This window comes from Miniopterus natalensis, chromosome 20 (assembly GCF_054644295.1).
Source record: "Miniopterus natalensis isolate mMinNat1 chromosome 20, mMinNat1.hap1, whole genome shotgun sequence".
NCBI lineage: Eukaryota > Metazoa > Chordata > Mammalia > Chiroptera > Miniopteridae > Miniopterus > Miniopterus natalensis.
The window spans coordinates 27,028,238-27,048,823 of NC_142100.1; the positions used below are offsets into that span (position 1 = coordinate 27,028,238).

The window sequence follows — 20,586 nt, forward strand, 5'->3', positions numbered from 1 at the left end:
GGCGGGCTGGTTCGGGTGACGCAGCAGGGGTGACATCCCCTGGGGACAGGGCTGGGACCTCCTCCTGACACAGGACCGTGCGGAGCAGGTGTCTCTGCGGCGGGACAGAGTTTACGTGAACGTTTTAAAACATCGGCTCAGATGATGTCACCCTCCTGGGAAGTGGCTGTAAGCTATCTGGCCTGTTTTAGGAACAGCGAGTGGCCCTGTGGTCGTCACTGCTCACAGCTCTTCTCTAACCGCCTTGACTTTCAAGGGGGGCCTGTGTTTTGCACCAAGTGGAACGTTTGATAATAGGAAAGATCATCACTTTTTACGACCTGGAATTTAGCAGTGATCTGGGTTTCGAATGGGCCCCGTGTACTCTGGAAGGGGCTCGCTGCTGTGAGGTTTGCGACGTTAGGAGCGTAATGCTTCCCCATGTACCGCAAAGAGGCCGTCCCGACCTCTGGATGTCACGGAGAAAGACTCTCAGCAGCCCCCCGGGACCCGGAGGCTTCCGGCGAGTTAAGCAGGACATATGGATGAGCCGAACGTGTCACTGCGAGTAGGCTCACGGGTCTGTTTGAAACCAGGACCACAGGTCCTGCGGAAAAGCTGGCCTATGACAACCTCCTCTTTAATCTGCCAGATACGGCGGGGAAATGGGACCCGTGCCCCCACCCACCTCCAACACGGAGAGCAGGCCGAGCGACGCCTGGTGGCGAGTCCCCACGTCGGCTTCCCGAGGTGGCTAAACACAGGCTGAAGACACATCCGAGGCTCCCGGGCATGCGCGTGGCAGAGACATCTCTCAGGACAGCTCTGTATTATGGCCGAGCACCCCAGGGTGACGCAGTGGAAACCCTCACGGTTGTCGGCCCGTCAGCTAACGTCCTGGGTTTTCCTCCAGGACCCGAGGGCAGAGCTGGCTCGGCACCTGGACAGATTCGCCTGGCGGCCCCTCGCAGCCCCAGCCTGAGGGGGGACGCCCAGGTTAGAGGGCGGCTGGGAGGGGGAGGGGTGGCAGCACCACCCCGTCTCCCACCCCCACCCCCGGGAATTCCTCATAGGAAAATGCATTCCTCAGAGCACGGGGGCCTGGTCTCCGCTGAAGGCATAACCCTCCCCGGGAGTGGACACAGTGCTTCTCGGCCTGCTGTTTTTCACAGGAACCCACACCCGCAGCCCGAGAACCAAGGCCACAGGGGCAGTCAAGATGGCCTTGTACTTTTCTGTGGTTTTTCCGTGTTACAAAAAAACCACAAAACAAAAAAGGATCAGGGTTTTCGTGTTTGTATTTGAATAGAGAGGCTCGGGAATCGCTCCCTTGGAAAACCAGTTGTTTCGGGAACGAAACAGGAGTCCACTGTGAGCTGCTGGGGGACGAACTCAGGAACCGTTAACCTTCGATGTCACGGTTCAGGGACCATTGTGACACCCACACAGAAACACTAAATAACGGTGGACGAACCATGCAGAGAACTAGTTCACAGTCCTCAAACTTGACGTGTTTTTAATAACAAGCTCATACCAAAAATACAGCAACAAATAAAGAACAGTTTATTTAACAAAACCAGACCCTACGTTATATAAAACAACTATACAGATATCGAAGGCCAGTCGGAAAGCTCAGGTCACATCTGACTCCCCATCACTTCTAACTACATCAGTTTTGTTCCTAAGAACGTTTTCCTTCCAGCCCCACCACCGGTCTTTAGTCTCGTGACACCCAAACGACACACAAGGACCCGTTAGGCAAGGTTTCAAATACTCGCTGTTTGCAGCTTGAGATAGGACACATGGGCTTTAGTATTTCCTGATTTATGTTCCTACTTAAAGAAAAAGCGATGTCAACAGTTTAAAAAATAAGTGTCCGAAGCAGCAGATAAATACTCTCAGTACTGGCCCGGACCAATGGCAAGGGGTGCGGCTCAGGAGAGATCACGGCCTTGGCCCTGACCGCGTCTCGGCTGCGTCCAACCACTCTGCCTCCTGGAAACCCCCACCCCAACAGAAGTGGACGCTTACTTGTCAAAGAAAAGAAGTCAGATCACATGCTAATATGTGTGTAAACCACGAAGATGCCAGCAAACATGTGGCCACAGCCAAGCATCCCACACGTGGCCTTGGCAGAGAACCGGCTGCAGGACCGGCAGGTCTTTCCTGATGAGGGACATGCCCCTGCGCTTCTGCTCTGGAGGCCCCGTGAAACAGCCACAGGAAGGCACTTAGCAGTCCGTCTGGGCAGACGGAAGACACCAATCGGGTGGCAGGAAGGTGCAGGGAAGGCCTTGCTCAGTACACCGGCCGGTTCCTCCCCAAAAGACAGTCTCAGGGACCCGCTTGGATCTTGGGCCCTCAGGCCCTCCGGCTGCCGGGCGTCCCCTGTGCCCTTGCTCGCTGCCGGTCATACTTCACAGAGACCACGAGGAAAAGCAGGAGGGTGGCGCCCTGGATGGCCGCCAGGAGGAAGAAGTAGTAGTTCAGGTGGCAGCCGTTGATGTTGCCTGGAGCGTGAGGAGAGAGGCGTGAGCTGCGGCAGGGAATCTACGAGACCTGATCTGCTTCCCTCCCTCCCCACCAAGGGCAGGGCCGCACTCAACCAGGGTCACGAAGGGGTGTCCCGCGCCTGATTCGGAACATGCGGCCCTGCTCCCCGGACCCCAGTCTCATCTCTGTGAGGAGGCTGTGTCCCTAAAGCACCTGACACGAGCGTGCAGTGGCGTGGCCCATTGCTGTCCCTGCCCTCAGGAAGACCGAGGCCGGGGCCACGACAGCCTGAGAAGGCGAATGGGGGAGACTGGACAGAAGGGCCGAGCCTTCTCATCAGCCTCAGAAAAATAGGCCGCTGGGAAAGCTGGTCAGTCGGTCTCTTTCACTTGTTAATTGTTTCCTGCACAGGAAACTGGGAGGGTGAACACAAGACCTTCATGTTCCTGCGCCCCGCAGACGCGTGACTATGAGGTGCATTTCCTCCCAACCATCTCCATGCCGTGTGTCCCCAGCCCTTTGGGGGAAAGTCCTGCATCTACAGGGAGCCCGAGCGGGGCTGGTGTGTGAGGAAGGGCATGAAGATGGCAGGTGACTGTCCCCATCATTCCCGAAGGGGACGCCCTCTCAATGCAGCCTCGGGCTGCACACTCAGATCCCCCCCAGAGCGCGGCTGAGAAACTGCTCCCCGCTCCTCGGGGTCCATTTGGGTCCAGTGTAAACCCGCACGCAGCAAAGCTCTCCTCTGTGCGTCTGTTAATGCCCAAGATGCCACCTGCTGGTACCGGCCGTGACATCCCTCACAGCTGACGTGGGTAACACTTGTTTATAAAAAAGGGCAACTATAACCTGTTCCTTCAATAGCAGAGAATGAACATGTACCATCAGGAAAATAAAATGCAAAGCCAAGGTGGATACAGGGACACTTGTGAGGGGGACACGAGGGTGGAGGTGAAGTCTGTGGACCAGCTGTCCTCGTGGACAGAGCGGCGCGTGCGGGCCAGGCGCAGGCCAAGGTGCAGGCTGCAGGGACAGCCGAGGCCCCTGTATCTCAGGGGCGCTAACGACACAGGAGCCAGCAGGGCCCCACCCTGCACAGGTGGCTCTGAGGCACATGCACTCAGCCGAGCCCTCAGCCAACGCCGCTCCCTCCCGGCCCAGGCATAGGGCCCGTCAGGCCACTCACCGAAGTCTGTGTGGTTGCTCATCCAGCCGATGGCCTTGAGGGACACCAGCGCAAGCAGCCCCGAGCCCACAAAGGAGCCGACGCCCGAGAAGAAGAAAAACAGGCCCATGATGGCGCTCTGCATGGACTTGGGCGCGGCCGCGTAGGCGAACTCCAGGCCTGGGGGAAGGAGCGTCTGTGAGCAGCGGGAGGGGTGGACGCATCTCCTGCCCACAGTGCAGGGCAGGCACAGGCCCTGGGGGGTCAACTCCTCCCCACTGGGGGACGGTGTCCAGCAAGTTCTAGAACCACCACTGCGGACGAGACACGTCCCAAACATGCAGCGACGCAGGAGCCCAGTCCTGCCCTCACCTCCATGGACACTGCCAACTCCGAGACACCCCCACTTTCCATGGACAGAAGCAGAGAAGCAACCGTTTCCTAGAGTCTTACTGACGGGATCGTAAGTAAACCACACACACTGAGGTGGGAACTACTTAAGGTTCCACCTTAAAGGCGAGAGTTGAACGTGGGTCCAGCAGCCCACCTGGAATTCAGCTTCTCCCAGTAACTGCACCAGGAGACCTGCCTGTTTCCACAGGAGGGGCCACTGCAGGTGACCAGCCCCTCCCATCAGCTGGCCCTGTGTGCAGTGGAGACTCACCCCCCACCGGCCTCCCCCCATCCCCTGGCTGTCACTTTCCTCCAGCCCCTAGCGCTGGGAGCAGGTCTGCAGGGACCCCACTGGCCCTACCCGGCCCAGCTTCTCACTCCGAGGGAGAAGGCAGCCTGTGAGGACGTTTGTAGAATGCAGGCTGCCTCCTTATAGAAGTCTGGGCTCAAACACCAAGTGGGGACGGATCTGCACCCTCAGGCGGGCAACCAAGGTGGCCCAGCGGGTGCAGGACGAGCCAGACCCAGAAGAACCGAGACAGGAAGCCCCAGGGGCACGTCCTCTCCGGTGGCCCCCAGAGGTGGCAGAGGCCCATCATGGAAATGCCGCTGGGAAGCTGAGCTCAGCCAGGAGCAAGGAGAACCTCCCCAGGTGCTGCTGTTTCCTTAGCAACGCGACGGGAACCGCAGGCCCCGCCCACACACGCGCTGCTACTCTCCCCACCGGTTCCACAGCATGAAACCGCCCGCCCTCATCCTCAAGACGAGGCCCCTCGGCCGTAAGCCCACCTGCTATGCTCGCGAATATCTCGCTGATGCCGATGAGCACGTACTGTGGCACCTGCCACCAGATGGGCAGGTCGGCCGCAAAGTAGACGACGTTGCCGATGGTCTGGTTGATGGTCTTCTCCTTCACCAGGTCCAGCCTCTTGCTCTCCAGGATCCCTAGGAGTCAGAGCCCGTTAGCACAGCCTTTGTCCTCTGACATTCGCACGTGAACCGGAAAGCTGGGTGTTAGCTACAAGCTGTTTACTGATTGTTCTGGAAAGTACAGGAAAGGCCTGTAGTCAACACACCGCAGAAACTGTGTGCTGCCAGGAGGGCGCTCCGCTCCTGCGGGGACCACTCCATGGTTTATACAAACGTCTAGTCGGGATCGGAGAGGAGGCTGTGAGCATTAAACCCCATCTCCCGTTTGGCAGAGCATTCAGTTCCTCAGGACAGCACGTGTTCAGGAACATCAGCTTTTCCTTTCTTGTTATAAAGTGAAGCTATTTTACGGTTCAGTCATTTTCAAACATTAATGAGCGGAAAAGTCCAAATGAGTTGAAAATGTCAGCAATGCCTCGGCTTTCTAGCAGGAGGCATTTTAACTTGTCTTCCAGTTGAAGACGTAACCCCCCCATCAGTAACCCCCCATTGGTGATGGGACACTAGGCCTCAGTCCTTAACATTCTCTTTTTTCCTAAGGGGAGGGCTGCCTGGAACCTGGTCTGAGGACACCTTCCTCCCGGGAATGTGCGTGGAATTCTGCGTGAGCTGCCAAAGGGCTCGGGAGCCTGTGGAGCCACGAACGGCCCAGACGTGACGAATCCACAGCAAATTCTCGCCTTTGAGAATCACCACCACCCTTCGTTTGTGAAAATCATTTACCCGCCAACAACCCGTCTGACATCTGAGTCAGCAGGGCGGGAACAAGCCTCCTGGGACTCAATCCAGGCCACTGTCCAGAGTAGGACCTCAATTTCACTTCCAGAAAAAAATGGCAAATTAGAGGATCCCAGACTTCATGCAGTGAAAAGATAAAATGAACAATGCCCAGGTTTAAGATACCCCATGAGTATCTCTGCGAAGGTGCTGCTTCCCGGGACCCCTCTCGGACGGCCCGTCCCCGTGTCCGCGTCACCCACCACCGCCCAGGTTGGTTCTGAGCGGAAATGGGCCGGAGCCGGAATCTTACCGGCAGCGAAGGCGGAGCACATGACGAAGAACATGCCGACGGCGATCCTCTTCAGCGAGGAGGGCAGCAGGCCGTGCCGCCTCAGGACGGGGTCCACCAGCCTGTCCTTCAGCGGGATGAGCAGCAGGATGAGCACCGCGTCGAACATGGTGAGCCAGGCGGCCGGGAACTGCGGGCGAGAAGCAGCGCGTGGCCGCTCAGGCGCGGCGTCTGCCGGGGAGTTGTCCCCGTGCGTTTCTACAAGGTCTAGCCTCCCGGGCAAAAGCCTGTTTTAGACCCGGAACAGAGACGAGACTTTTCTCTACTTCAAGGGGAGAAAAAACCAAATGAAAATAGCCGTCGAGATGTAGGTAACACCAGTCAAGTTAATCAAAGAAACGACACGACCAAGGAAAAACAGCCTCTAAAATAGTGAACATCCCCCTTCAGGAGGCTTCCACTCGAGCTGACTACCCTCCCTCCTCAAGGCATCTGCTGCGATGGGCACAGGGACCATGCGTCACCCCTGGTGGCCACTCTCGGGTCTCCGCTGTGCTCTCACCGTGTGAGCCGTGGCGGTGAGGCTGGAGATCTCTGGGATCCGCAGGTGGAGGCTCTGGAGAACGTAAGTGGTCTGCATCTAGGGGTGAAAACGGTCGTGTTACAGTTGCCGGCTCAGCCTCTGCGGCAGGTGCCCCGCCCCTGGCTACTCTGCAGCCATAAGCACAATACTCGGGCTTGAGAACAGACCAGTCTATTATCCGCTCACCCTGAGTTCGTCTGGAGACTGACTTTCAAAAAGAAATGAGTTACCCAATGAGAAACCAAATGAAAAAGTGGGGCCTGGAAAAACGAAAGGGGACCCATTCCCTGCTTCCTCTTTGGAAAAAAATTTCAAAACATTTCAGTCAGCAAATAATGAGTCAGTAACTCAAGACGAGACTCCCAGGCACCAGACCCACGGAAAAGCAGCCTCAGGCCCCAAGGGCTGAGTGACGGCAGGACCCGCACTGGGGCCCCTCCCACAGGAGGCACAGAAATGAGCATGTGTCCCACTCACTTGGAAGTACACTGTCCAGTAAGGAATCAGAGCCAGGAAGACGGGGACCACCTTGACCAGGGCTCTCACATCGTCCACGGTGTCCTCGGGGAAGGGCCCTCCGTGGGACATCTTACAGGAACCAAACAGACTGTGTTTAGAAGGCTGCCGAGAGACTCCGCCGCCTTCACTTGGAGAATAAAATGAAGGAGTTAGTTCTCTCCCCCCGAGGCAGGAGGGCAGCTGGCTGCACTGATTCATGGGAACATCACTGCATCCCCTGCCCACTGGACACGCCACCCCAAGCAACTCAGGCTGTTCCTGAGATCGCCACGCACACGCACAGGGACACCTGACCGAGGGCCCTGCACGCCCCCGACCAGTGGCGACAGGCACAGGGCTGTCCCTGAGCTACGGCTACTCCATCCCAGCACTGGTCACATTGGTCAGCGGTCTACCGTGCGGAGGAAGCTGGTGGCAGTGACATCAGTCCCCCCCCCCCGGGTTCATAATTGAAAAGAAATCTACTGGACTTTTGGATGTTTAAAGTAATTTATCAGATGTCAGAACCTGACAACCAGTCCCAATGTGGTAGATAAAACAGGGCTGTTTATTTAAAATGCAGCCACCACCGTGCTGGGGGGATGTGGGGGGCCTGCTCCAGCAGGGGGAGCTGTCACCTCTCAATTCGAGGAAGAGCCAAGAGCAGAGGGGCAAAGCTCAATCATGACAAGGTGGCTCATGTTACCTGGCAGCAGGTAAGGCCAAGTGCTCAGTCCTCACCCTGCCCACAACCCCGTGCAGGTCAGGACATTCCTGCTCGCCCCCCACACAGAGGAGGAGCCGGGCACAGAGAGGGCAGGAATGGGCCCAGGCAACAAGGCTGAGCTGGGGCCCGAACCTGAGACCTGGCCCGGAAGTCCGAGGCCCCCTGCTCCAGCCCACAGGGTCCCCTCATGCTCAGGTGAGCCGTCTGATCAGCCAGCAAAGGGGCGGGGGCCAAGGAGGCTGTTCAGGCAGCTTCAAACCCCCAGGGACAGGATACAGACGTCGTCACGGCTCCAAGCCCAAAATTAGACACACTCGGACAAGCCCGAGGAGGCAGATGGAGGGTTGGCCTGTAGAATGTGCCTGAGGGGTCACCTCTGGCTCAGGGAGTGACAGCCCTATCGAGAACGCTGACCTGGACCTAAAAATTCCCTGTGGCACTGACTACACAGGTCCCAGGACTTCTCTGGGACAATAGCAAGCTCTAGCCCTGAACGCACTGTGGCGACACATGTAATGTTACATAATAGAATATACCTGTTGCAAGCCCCGAACTGTTCACCCAAAGGGGTGCATTTTACTATGTGTCCACTATAGCTCAACAAACAGCAGAAGGAAAACATCCTGATCCTCTGCTTGGGCAGAGTCTTGACATTCTCTTCAAAAATCACAGGCAGGGTGACCAGTGGGCCGGCCCACTTTGCCCGGGACATGGGACTTTCAGCTCTAAAGCTCCAGTCCATGGGGCTGTCAGGGCGACCCCGGGAAGTCCGTGCAGATGGGATGGGCTGTCCTCCCTGCACCTTTATTCTGCTGCTCTATTCTCCTGCCAGAGCGGCTGCAGGGCACCTTGGATCAGGGGCCCACGCTCACCCTCAGGTGCGGACCACAGTGACAGGCAGCAGCTTTCCATGGGAGCACAGGGAGGTGCCCACAATGTGAGCAACTGCCAAGTTCCCCATCTGAATGGACGGCAAAGCTTTTTAAAGTAAGGGAGGAGTACGGAGCAGGTACCTGTCCCCCAGGTGCCTGCCAACGTCCCCCTTCATCATCTCTACGGAACTGAGCCGTAGGAAGCCGCCCAGCACATCAACCAGAAAGGTCACAGCCAGGTTAAAAATTAAAAGCTCGAACTCGAGTCAGGCCGCTAGTCTGTCTTTAGGATGGAGACGACACCCCACCTGCCTCCTCGTGCTGACAGGGGCTTAAGGACACGAGACATTCACACCCCTGGGCCAGTGCCCTGCACACAGCAAATATGAGACAGCCGCAGCAGGTGTCTCAACTACAAGGACCAGTCGGTTGGTCCTGTTGAACTGAGCCCACGGTGGGACGGAGCACTCACCCGCTGGGGCTAGGCTCCGCCGTTCGCTTCTGGGGGCGGCAGGAGTACACCAGGATCTTGACCATGTCGGTGAAGGCGCTGCCATCGGGGGGCTTGGTGATAAAGAAGCTCTGGCCGCAGAGAAAGATGAGGAAGGAGAGACCGATGCAGACGGTGGGCACAACATAGCCGGTCACGAAGCTCACGTTCTGCTGGATGTAGGCGATGCCGCCCAGCGAGAGGATCGCGCCCAGGTTGATGCTCCAGTAGAACCAATTGAAGAACCTTCTCGTGGCTTCTGGACCTCGGTCCTTAACCTGGGGACGACAGGGAGGAAAAGATGTTTACAGATTCATGCAAGGTCCCTCATTAAAAAAAAACCCACCTACACTCTCAATTACCACACATTCTGGGCTGTTTCTCTTAATTATGCTGAAATCCAAAAAATCCTGGGGAGTCTCAGAACACCATCTGCGGACACCTGAATGGGGAACACCTGGATGCTCCCAGACTCGCAGGCCCGTGTTCCAGACCTCCCCACACACTGCTGCTGGGGCTGGGCCCAGGAGTCTGCATGTTAGCCAGCCTCCCAGGGGACGTGTAACCTCAGCCACAGCTCCACGTCTTGAGAAACCAGAGCAAAGAGGAAGTTACAGACTGAAATGGAAACCTAGTTTCTGGGGAGAAGGCCATCCATGGGACCTGGAGATCCGTGACAAGAAGAGAGATTCCTGGAAGACTCAAATCCCCAATTTCCTGAACTTGGACAAACACAGGCACCGAGGGAAGCAGTGATTTCTGGGTGTGCACGATCCACAGGCAACTGACTCAAAGGGAGCCCAGAGTGCTGGATGGTCCACGTGAGGCAGGCACAGAAAAGCATCCTGTAAGCAGTTGTGTTAGTTGACATGATATTCTAACCTGTACTGTTTACAGTGTTGGAAAGTAATCCGCTACAATTACAGTAACCAGCACCTGGAACTGAAAATCTAAGTTTTAAGTAAACGTTTTCACCCACATCAGAATGGCACACAGGTCCTAGACCCAATGCTGGGGCGACTGCTGAGTGAATGATCTGTGTAAGGAATTTATTAGAATTCAGAGACAGCTCTTCATGGAGACACAATGTATTTAAATGTTACTAAGCTGGACTCAAATATTCACGCCATCCTGCAGGCAGACCAGAGGAAAGAGGAACTGTAACCAGAAAATTGGTTACAGAGCAAATATGACTAAAGATATAAAAACGAGTAATTTTTTGAGGGGGGGCTGAAAAGGGAAGAGGGCCAGTGAACGCAAACCTACAATGAATGCAGACACAATTTAGGTATCAGAGGCAGCACACACTTTGTCCCATCCACACTCTTAGATCTTCTTCAACAAAGCTTGGAAAATTAGCATCCAATTAGTCAGGCAAAGTTCCTGAGTTTAAGATTTCACTCTACCCCATACCCTGTATAAATCTGCCGTCAACTCACTAGGACTTCCAAGTGCAACTCACCAAAGAGTACTTTAGAACCTCAGCCTGTTACTGAGCCCGAAATAACCGCATGCCAGCAACTTTGGGTAATGAATGGGAAGCTGGGCCCTACAAACTGAGTCACATGCCTCGTGCCTCGGAGCCCTGGGCAGGCCTGTCCGTAGCTTCATATTAGTCACATTACATCATCGGCCCTGCCCTACACCAAGGGCAGACAAGCTTCCATGTGACAGCTGGAGAGAAACCACAGAATCGAGTCACAGAAGCACCGTGAAAAGACCAGGATCGTGTGGAGTGAGTCCAAACGCTGGCTGATTTGAAAAAAATTCCTTAAAATGCACAAGAGTGTGGTTTCTTTCTCCTCTAGAAAAAAAAGGCATCGTTTGCTCTCGATTGGTAAAATGAGCTTTTCTTCTTTCAGGTTGTTATTTCAAACCTTCAATCTGTCCATGAAGAATGACGGTGACCTCGGAAAAAGGCCAGCACTGGGGGAAACCATGGGGCTGGCATGTCTACATCAAAATCTAACACCCTTGGAATCTTCAGCCGCTGTCTTCTTTCAAAAGTCAACCCAGGTCCCTGGCTGGGTGGCTCAGTGCACCAAAAGGTTGCGGGTTCGATTCCCGGTTAGGGCGTATGCCCAGGTTGTGGGTTTGATCCCCAGTAGGGGGCATGCAGGAGGCAGCAATGTCAAATCAATGTTTCTCTCTCTCTCTCTTTCTCCCTCCTTTCTCTCTAAAAACAATTTAAAAATTTTTTTAAAATTTAAAACAAAACAGTATAGGAAGAACCCTTGGTCCAGTAAGGGGCATATAAGATAAACACATCACACTTCAGTCCTGTGACCTGGTCTTTAGAGATGGAGGACAATTGTGTGCCAAGTTCTGTGCTTTTACTGCTGGCCCAAGAGCCAATGGCACCTGAAGGCTAAAGCCATGAGCCTGAGCCTTGAGATCCAACCCCAAACAATACTTGCAACTATCACTCCAATGTCGTTCTAAGGTGTGACCTTACTGTAGCGGACAGCGTTACACAAATATGGTTAAAGCTCGGATCTAAACCTCGGGCTCTGGGGTCCTGGATCGGTCACGTACTAGCTGTATCGCTGTGGGCAAGGCAGTTAACTTCTCAAGCCTCAGGTCCTCATCTGTAAAATGGGCACAATAACAGCAGAGGCACCTTGTGGACTGATACTCAGCACGGGGTCTGGTACAGAGCAATCCCTCAGTAACTGCTACCAATCATATGGTTACTCAGCAGAAAAACCAGGAGTTACCTTTCCCATTGCTCACTTTTCCTCCATCACTTATCCTAACGCCTCCCGTGTCCAGTCCGAGCCTCTCTCACCCGGCCAGGGTAACACTCCTATCGAGCTTCCTGCTGTCATCAGGCCCCATACAACCTCGTCTCAACACCGGACGTCTGAGGACTTTGTCTGAGAAGGGCCAGGGCAGAAACGTTTTAGGTTTTGAGAGACATTCCGTCTCTCGCCACTTCTAACTCTGCTCCTGTCCTGGGAGAGCAGCCCACACTGGACAGGACTGGGCGGGGCTGTTCTGACAAAGGTTTCGTCATGGAGACTGAAATCTGAATTTCCTCTCACTTTCGATGTCACAAAATATTCTTTTTTTTTTTCTTTTTTCTCTTCCACTTAAAAGCCCAAGGCCCATTCTTATTCTTAGCTCCGAAAACGGGAAGTAGCCCAGATTCGGTTGGCAGGCGGCAGGCCAAACCTTTGAGAAACGCAAATCAGATCAGATCACTCCCCTGATGAAAATCCGCGCAGGCTTCCTACTTGACTGAACACGAGCCTCCAACGCTGACCCGACCGGCTCTGCCTGCCCGCCTCTCTTCCCACTTTTGTTTGAAGAACACTTGACCTGTAACTTTGTATAAGTTTAAGGGGTAGAGGTGTTGACTGATACATTTATGTGTTGCAACATGATTGCTACTGTAGCAGCAGACAAGGCAGCAACTGGGGCTTCCTCTCTGCCCGGCCCCAGGGCCTTTGCACTTGCCGGTGAGCTGTCTGCAAAGCTCCTTTGGTATCGTGCAGGTGTCGACTCAGACGGCTCCCCTGCAGAAAGGAGGCCCCCTCGGCTTGCGGCTTCCCCTGACCACTGCCCCGCAGCGCCGCCCCGTGCGGACCCCGCCCCAGGGCCCGCCACGACCCGTCCCCACGGCCGCCGAGCGCCCGCGCTCACCTGGTCGGCGCCGAAGGGCGTGATGTTGGCCTTGACGGCGCCCACGCCCAGGCCGACGACGGCCAGCGCCCCGAGCGCGGCGGGCGCGCAGTAGCGGGTGGGCGCGTCCGGACAGGCCGGCGCCGAGCAGTTGCGGACGCGCGTGGGGCGCGGGGCCCCGCAGAGCGCGGCGCGCGTGCCGGGCGCGGCCAGCAGCGGGAAGGCCAGCATGCCCAGCAGGTAGAGCGCCAGGCTGAGCAGGATGGCGCGCGCCCGGCCGAGCCGCGCGTCGGCCAGCCAGCCCCCGAACGGCGACACCAGGTAGGTGAGGCCCATGAAGAGCAGCAGCGCCTGGCTGGCCTGCGCGCCCTCCCAGCCGAAGCGCGAGCCGTTGAGGAACAGCACCAGGTTGGCCGTGACGCCGTAGAAGGCGGCGCGCTCCAGCAGCTCCGTCAGCAGCACCGCGGCGCACGCCAGCCACCGGCCCTCGAACGCCGCCCGCCGCGCGCCCAGCAGCGGCGCCCGCTCCTCCTCGCGCCCGCCCGCGCCCTCCATCCGCTCGCTCGCTCGCTCGCGCGCTCCCTCCCTCCGCCGCTCGGCCGGCCCGGCCCGCGCCCTTCTCGCGAGACTAGCCTCGCCCTCCGCCGCGGCCCGCCCAGAGCGTTCTCATTGGGCGTGCCCGCCACCTCGGCCCGCCCTGCGAGTGTTCTCATTGGCTGGGCTCGCCGCCGCGCAGCCCGCCGGGAACTTCCGGCTCCGCCCCGGAAGTTTACCACGGAGGAGCCTCCCACTTCCGCCGTCTGGGACACAACAGGATGGAGGCGTTGCCAGGGACGCGGCTTTTCTAGCGACACCTGAGCCTGGCGCTCTGAGGCCCCAGAGCCCCCCCGGGGAGGAAACCCAGGCCGCGCGCGGTGGCCGGGGGTCCGCCTGCTGTCCAGGCCCCGGCGCGGAGCCTGCTCGCTGCGCCCCCTGCTGGCGCTGCTGCCGCAGGGCAGGGCTCGCGGCTGGCGCGCGGCCACGTGGGCAGGTGCGTGCGGGGCGCGGGCGCTGTGCGGTGCCCGGGACGGGGTGCGCGCTCCCTGTGCCCCCCGCTCTCCACCCGATGCCTCTGCCACCCCAGCTCCTGAGTCGTCACAACCAGGGGTGCGCCCGGGCATCCCCAGGGGGCTCTGGACGGCGGAGCGGATCCCTGGGAGCAGCGGGGTCCTGGGAGCACCACGCCCGGAGCCTGGCCCGCCACGTGGCCCGCATCCCGCGCTCCTGCCGCGCTCAGCGCCACGGGGTGGGCTCCGTCGGCCCATCCACAGTCGGCCCACCCCGTCCCACTGCCCTGCTTTACTCTCTCTACAGTGTCGGTCACGGCTTTTGTTTGTTGTTTAAATGTGTCTTTATTGATTTCAGAGAGAGGAAGGCAGAGGGAGAGATGGAAACGTCCATGATGAGAGTCACTGATCGGCTGCCTCCTGCGCGCCCCCCACTGGGGATCGAGCCCACAACCCGGGCCTGTGCCCTGACCCCTGACCGGGCATCGAACCGCGACCTCCTGGGTCCTAGGTCGGTGAGCCACGCCCAGCCGGGCGCGGTGATTCATTTATTCCTTTGTCTTCCCAGTTTGTCCGTGGTCCCCACAAGTATGAGGTCCTTCTGTCTCCTGATCCTCACCAGCCCTCCCCTTCTCCCCACCCCCACCCACCCACAGCAGTGCCTGGCGCTGGGTGGAGTGACCCCTAAAGGGCCCGGGTCTCTCTCTAGTGATGGAAATACTCCAGAATCGATCTCGCGGCAGCTGTTTCACAGCCAGGAGATGAACTGGTCTAGGGTGAGCCCGCCAGAGACTGCGGGAGAAGGTAGATAATAAACTTAGGTTGTTTAAGCCAACTGTATTGGATTTTCTGTTACCTGTGTAGCGAAAAGCGAGCTATTGTGATTCTATGGAAAAGTAGGAGGGTAAAAAGCTAGAACCAGGGGGGGCAGCCAGGTTATCTTCCCGCAAACCTGGCCCAGTTTGCTCCTAGGGCTCTCTGCCTGGGCCCTGTCCTCAGTGAGGTGGCGGCCCCTGAGCCCCGCCTGAGCCCCAGTGGTTGTCCAGTTAAGGACTCGGGGTAAGGTAAGTCTCACCACTTTGCTGGGTATACTTGGGCCTGGAAGTAATTGTACGTACGAGCCTCCCGTGTGCCACAATCGTCAGATAAAGAAAGGACCCCTCTTGCACAGCAGGCGTCCGAAAGACAGGCAGCATTGCCCTGCAGAGTGTGGCCTTGCGGGTGGCCTGGTCACCTCCGGCCCTCTGAGGAGGACCCAGCTGCCAGGACCCCCGTGGTGGAAACTGAAGTTGAAAATGCAACGTTTGCTTCAAAACGCAGGGCCCCTCCTGTCCATCCCCCCCCCCCCCGTGCCCTGCCCAGTGCCAAGGTCAGAGAAGGTAATAGCCTGAAGTCAGAGCCATCCAAGACCAGGGACATTTTGGGGACTGGTCAACTTCTCTGACATTTTTCATGCCACTCCTACTTCTCCTTTCACATCCGTCTCTCCCCCTGGCAGCCCCATCTGCTCACTTACTTTCGGCTTCCTCAAAACGCTGGCCAGCCAGCCGCCATCACAGACTCTACACCATCCCCACGTCACTCTCCCGCTCAGTCAACAAACAACCTTTGAACACCCGTTGCCCACGCGTGACTGATCAGCATCCGCGCCATAGCCCAGGCTTCTGCTTCGTTGGCTCCCAGTTTTCTGCAGGGCTCACCTTTGTGGGTCAGGCCCTGGCGTAAGTCACTAGCTGTGTGACAGTCATAGGCCCTGCCATCCAGCTTTGACTCCTCAGGGATGGAGACTTGTCATAAGTTCTATGTACTTCAAAGCACCCCTGTTGCAATTCTGCCTGGCTGCGGATAACCGAGGTAGAAGCAAGAACTAAGAGCCAACCGATGCAATGGAACCTTCCATTCCTGAGCCCCGATCACAGCCACGTGAACCCGCTTTTGTGTGAGCGAATCCAGCTCTCAGAGCAACTTGCGTTTCTGTTTCACAGAGGATGTGAGAGTGTGTGGCCGGGATGATGGGTTTGGGCTTGACCTCTTTTCAAGCTCTCGTTTTATTTGAGCCTTGTGAGTAGCAACCTCTACTTCTTAGGTTCTTTCCATCCTGAGTTCTAAGGACCCACAAGACACCTGCAAGAGGCAGGCATTCGCCAGTAGAAAGGGAGGTAGGAGGGGGCTGAGAGTAAGCAAAAGAGAATGGACTTCTGCTTCCCCCTGCTTGAAGAAGTGAGATGCTCGCGAATGTGGGACCCGCCTAACTATTGTGCTTTGCCACTCTCACGATTCCTTACAAGTGTCTGAATCTATGTGGCAATCATGAAATGATAACCAGTAGTTAGTTATAAGTGTATCTGTTTTTTAGGTTGGGCCTTACAGAAAAGATCAATGGAGAGGAACACAAAGAACGAGAATTGAAGCCCATACATGATATAATTCAGCGTTTCCAACCCGGGGGGGAAGAATGGGGGATGCCCTGAGTTCCACTGGAATAAGCCTGTATAAAAGCATTGCTCTTCTAGGCATAACACAAAAGGCCTAAAAAAGAAGTTTATTGATTTAATTACATAAAGACTTAAAACTAATTGCATAAAAAATAACTTCAGTTAACAGCAAACTGAAAAAATATTTGAAATACATGTGACAAAGCTAATGTTGTTATTTGTAAAGAGTTCTTAGGACCTTGTGAAATGTGTTGGAAAACATCCAGTGATTAAAACTGTCAAAGTTCCCAGTGTTGACCATGTTCTGGGAAACGAGTGCTCATAAGGGGTCAGTGAAAAGTACCCTGGGGTAGCTTTCCTAAAGGGCAATTAGTCATTTATATCAAAACCACATTCCCCTACACTTGGCCCAGTTCCACTACCAGGAATCTAAGAATGTGCACAGAGACTCGGCTATAAAACGTTCATTACAATGTTGCTTAAAATAGCAAAAACACTGGAAACAGCAACATGTACAATTAGAGGGCATTGATTAAATACAGGGTGGCACACGGTACACAGGGATACTATGTAGCTATTTAAACTGTGTTGCAGAAGCAGGATTCTGGGGTGGAAGAGTACCCCTGATATATTACCCTATTAGTTTTCCATTGCTGTGTAACAAATTATCACAACTCCAGTGACTTGCGCAACACCCATAAATCAGCCCACAGGTCTGCAGGTCCGCGGTGGGCGTGACTCAGAGCCTCTCAAAGCTGAGATCTCACCTGGGCTCCTTCCAGCCCCTGTGGTTGTGGAGAGTCTAGTTTTTTTAAGGTAGGGGTTTGAGGTGCCCGTTACCCGCTGGCTGTCAGTTGGGGGCTGCTCTCAGCCCCTGGATCCTGCCAGCATCCCTTGCCACATAGCCCCATCGCCCCAAAGTCAGCAACAAGGGCTCGCCCTGACATTAAATCCCTATCATGCCTTGACTTCCTGACATCAGGAAATGCCCAGTCCCTTGAAAGGGACCATTTCATTGGGTGAGACTCCCCCTGCGTAATCTCCCTGCCTTACGGGCAACTCATTTGGGGGTGTGATCAGCTCTGCAGGTTCCCTCCCCAGCATCCCTGGGAGGGTGTTGACTGAACACGGAGGAGGCCTCAAACAGAAGGCAGGACCATGTGGCAGCCAGGTTAGAATTTGGCCCACCACAATTATTAAGTAAAAAAAGAGCCAAAAATATGTATAGAGTGTTGCAATTTTTGTAACAAAAAGGACGAACAAACCAAAAAATAAAATATAAAAATCAGCAACAAAATATACTGTCCATATAGCAGAGCCAAGGGAACATGGTGAAGAGCCCACATGTCTTCTCGGGCCTCAGTTTCTTCATCTGTACAGTGGCGAGAAAGCCCCGTCTGGGAGGCCATGGATCCTGGGACACTGCTGAGGGCTTAGGGCACCTCCAGGCACACGGTGGGCGCCCAGTAACATGACTATTTATAAAGTGGAAAAACTTGGAACCAAAGCGTGAGGGTTTTGGCCAGTGGCGCGGGCTGTGAAAGATTCCACAACTGAGAGAAGCGGTGCAGAGAGAAAGTTTATTTTACTTCCCCCAGAAGGGACAGGGCCAGTGCATTTCTAATCCATACAAGGGCAAGAAACAAAGGGAGGGCCTGGGGTTTTGAGCAGGCACTGTTGTTAGGCCACAAGGAAGGGCGGGGGCTGGGTTGGCTTGAAGTTGAGCAGATACCTGGGAGGTTGTCTTGAAAACTTATACCTTGTTGGCCTTCCAGGAGGCAGTGCAGCAGATGCCCTGGGGGGGTCTAATCGGTATTTTTCCTGAGCCTATAAAACATGCCTAGAGAGTTCAAAAGAGGCTTGTTTGAGGGGGAGGAGGAAGGGAACTTTCTACTAACTCAATTATCCCCGAGTTGTGAAAGCAGCAGGGAGGAGGCAGATGCAGGGATGTAGCCTTGAGAGTAGCTTATCTCTGCGGTGTGAACAGAGGGGCTCTTTGAAGCAGAGGGGCCAACAATCTCGGGGTTTAACTACTAGGTGCTTCTCATAAATTGTGGAAGGCCACAGCAAGGAAAAGAAATGCCTTTTTCTGGCATTATACAAAGTATTAATAGTACTCATCTCAGGGCAGTGGGATTCTGCGTGGTTTTTAAATTCTGTTCTCATCTGTATGTTAAACATAGACCGGTCATGTAATAAAAGCAAGCTAACAATTTTCAAGAATAAATATGGGACTCTGGGGGGGACGGGCTTTTCCTGGAAGCAGTTCAAACATCTCCCCCTCACTGAGCCTCCACGTGGGCAGAATGGGACCCGTGTGTCCTGCGCGGTTAGAAATGTGAGGCCTCGTGGCCGCACCACGCGTGGTCAGGCCCTCCGCTGGAGGAGATCCCAGCCTCCGGGAGGCTCGCCCCGGGGTCAGAACAGCGAAGGCATCAGAGGCCCCGAGTTCTTGCCAAAAGCTCTGAGAAAACCACCTGGTTCTGGAAACTTCCTCATGTTCATTAAGCAACGTGAGAGGGAACTAGTTACCTTCAGACCCACAGCTTTTTCTTTCTTTCGTTCTTTGTATTTGGTCACTTTCGAGCGCCGCGGGTGAAAGCCGGGGACAGGAAGCCCTCCCGGGACCCTGAGACCGCAGCTCCGGGGCAGCTGTCTGCTGAGCGATAGCCCCCCCTTAGCATCTGCGCTCTCCCCCGCGGGAGGGGTGACGGTGCAGATGGAAGCCCCGACAGGCGGAAGCGCCGCCGCCCTGAGAAGGCCGGGCCGAGGAGAAAGGAGGGCTGGGGGGCGTCGGTTTTGACCACAGAGCCTTTTCTGAAGCCAGCGTGCCCGAGGCGCTCTCCCCGGCCGCTCGCGTTTTCATACGGGAGATCACACAGTCTGGCTCTCCCTCCTGCTGGAAACTAGAGAAACTGAGCAAACACTGTGATCACAAGATTTTGCTTTACATGTATTTTAAGACCCTTATGCTAGACACACCTGGAGAATTTCAGATGCCTAGCACTTTTCCGCGCCCCCCCCCCCCCGTAATGATTTCTGTGCTTTAATAACACATTTGCCTTTGTGCCCTTTTATAGTACCTACTTGGGGAGATCATAAAGGACTTCATCAAAACGAGCTAACTAACTGCGATGCTGGGCACAAGCAGCGCGTGGGCGAGGGAGCGGGCCCCAGGACACAGGATCTGTTCCCACACGGAGCAGGCGTGTCCCAGAAAGATCCAACCACCGAACGTCAGCCCAGCAAGTCCTGTCCCGGCACCAACTTCCACAGGGGCTTGGGAGCCCGGTCTCCCAGGACTAGAATCTCCCAAGGGTGCAAGTTCAAAGATTTCAATTCAATGAGCATTTAGGGAGTGTGTTCCTTTGTCAGGACTTTGCCCCAGGCAAGCAGAGGAGGTTGGAGCCCAGAGCCCCGAGCCCGGAGCCCTGCTCACCTCCCGGGGAGGGGGAGGGGCCGGCTGCTCTGTGTAGTGTCTTGCTCAGTCCAGGAGGCACAGACCTTGGAGTAGGGGTGGGTGGGGGACAGTCCCAGATGGAGCGATGGATGGGGCCTTAGGGACCTCATCAGTGGGTCGGATGGGGGCCCTGGAGAGAGAGATGTCCATATCCCAGCTCCTGGAGGCTGTGGTCTGAGTAGCCATGCAGGCGGCAGTGTGCCCAGGTGAGGGACTGCATTTCCCAGCTGCCTCCGAGGGTAGAGGTGGTAAGGTGGCCAATAAGGTAAAGGCTTAAACCAAGGGCCCTGTGACATCCGGGAGGAGCCCAGAAAATGAAATGCATCGTCTGGGGGGGGGGGGGCACACCTCCTCCCTGCTGCCTGGTGTGGCCCCAGCAGCTGCACCTCCAGGCCCCCCCAGAGCAGAGGCCCAACAGTGCGAGGCTGGCGTGGAAACAGAGAAGTCTTGGTCCCTGGTGACCGTGGGGCCAAGAAATAAGCTTCTGTTTCTTAGGGCCAAAGAGGCCTGAAGCGATGGCCAGTAAGGGGGTGTCCTCCCTGCTTGGCCTCTGCCCCCCTCTCGGCTCCTGTCCCTGGAGGGAGGGGCCCTGAGCGCTGCTTTTCGCTGCTGCCCCACTGGGGCAGATTTTTGCCCCATCTCAACATTTTAAATGTGACCCGGTTTCTGTGTTAACGCGTGCAAAGGGCGCAGGGGCCTCCCCCGCCGGGCGCCCTGGGGCGCAGGGGCCTCCCCCGCCGGGCGCCCTGGGGCGATGCCTCGGTCCGCAGAGCTCTGGTTTTTCAAATCCTATCAGAAAACCCCCGGGGCTGGTCCCCTTGGGAGTGGACACCGGCCACCCTGGTCCCTGGGGCTGAGCCACAGAGATGGGGGACCCGCCGA

At 56.1% G+C, this 20,586-nt stretch overlaps 1 protein-coding gene across 2 annotated transcripts; it reads right to left on the bottom strand.

Moving 5' to 3' along the window:
- Positions 1–1,468: 1,468 nt before the first annotated feature.
- SLC15A4 (solute carrier family 15 member 4) lies at positions 1,469–13,318 on the bottom strand. Of its 2 annotated transcripts, XM_087828365.1 has the most exons (9): positions 12,785–13,318; positions 9,122–9,417; positions 7,030–7,198; positions 6,532–6,609; positions 6,431–6,439; positions 5,991–6,186; positions 4,820–4,975; positions 3,659–3,817; positions 1,469–2,489 (listed from the first exon to the last, which is right to left on the bottom strand). In XM_087828365.1, the coding sequence occupies exons 1-9, from the start codon at positions 13,316–13,318 to the stop codon at positions 2,341–2,343; spliced, it is 1,746 nt and encodes a 581-aa protein (XP_087684491.1). In that variant the 3' UTR covers positions 1,469–2,340. The 2 variants fall into 2 exon arrangements, with proteins under 2 accessions (XP_087684491.1, XP_087684490.1); XM_087828364.1 differs by lacking the exon at positions 6,431–6,439 and having other exon boundaries at positions 5,991–6,159.
- Between the last annotated feature and the right edge of the window lie 7,268 nt (positions 13,319–20,586).

What these genes read in the sequence shown, in the direction of transcription:
- SLC15A4 (XM_087828365.1), bottom strand. Translation starts at nt 13,318, where the DNA reads ATGGAGGGCGCGGGCGGGCGCGAGGAGGAGCGGGCGCCGCTGCTGGGC. An exon ending in GATATTCGCGAGCATAGCAG is followed by an intron (nt 3,818 to 4,819) that starts GTGGGCTTACGG and finishes TCCTTCCCCCAG; the next exon opens with GCCTGGAGTTCGCCTACGCG. An exon ending in GAGCAACCACACAGACTTCG is followed by an intron (nt 2,490 to 3,658) that starts GTGAGTGGCCTG and finishes CTCACGCTCCAG; the next exon opens with GCAACATCAACGGCTGCCAC.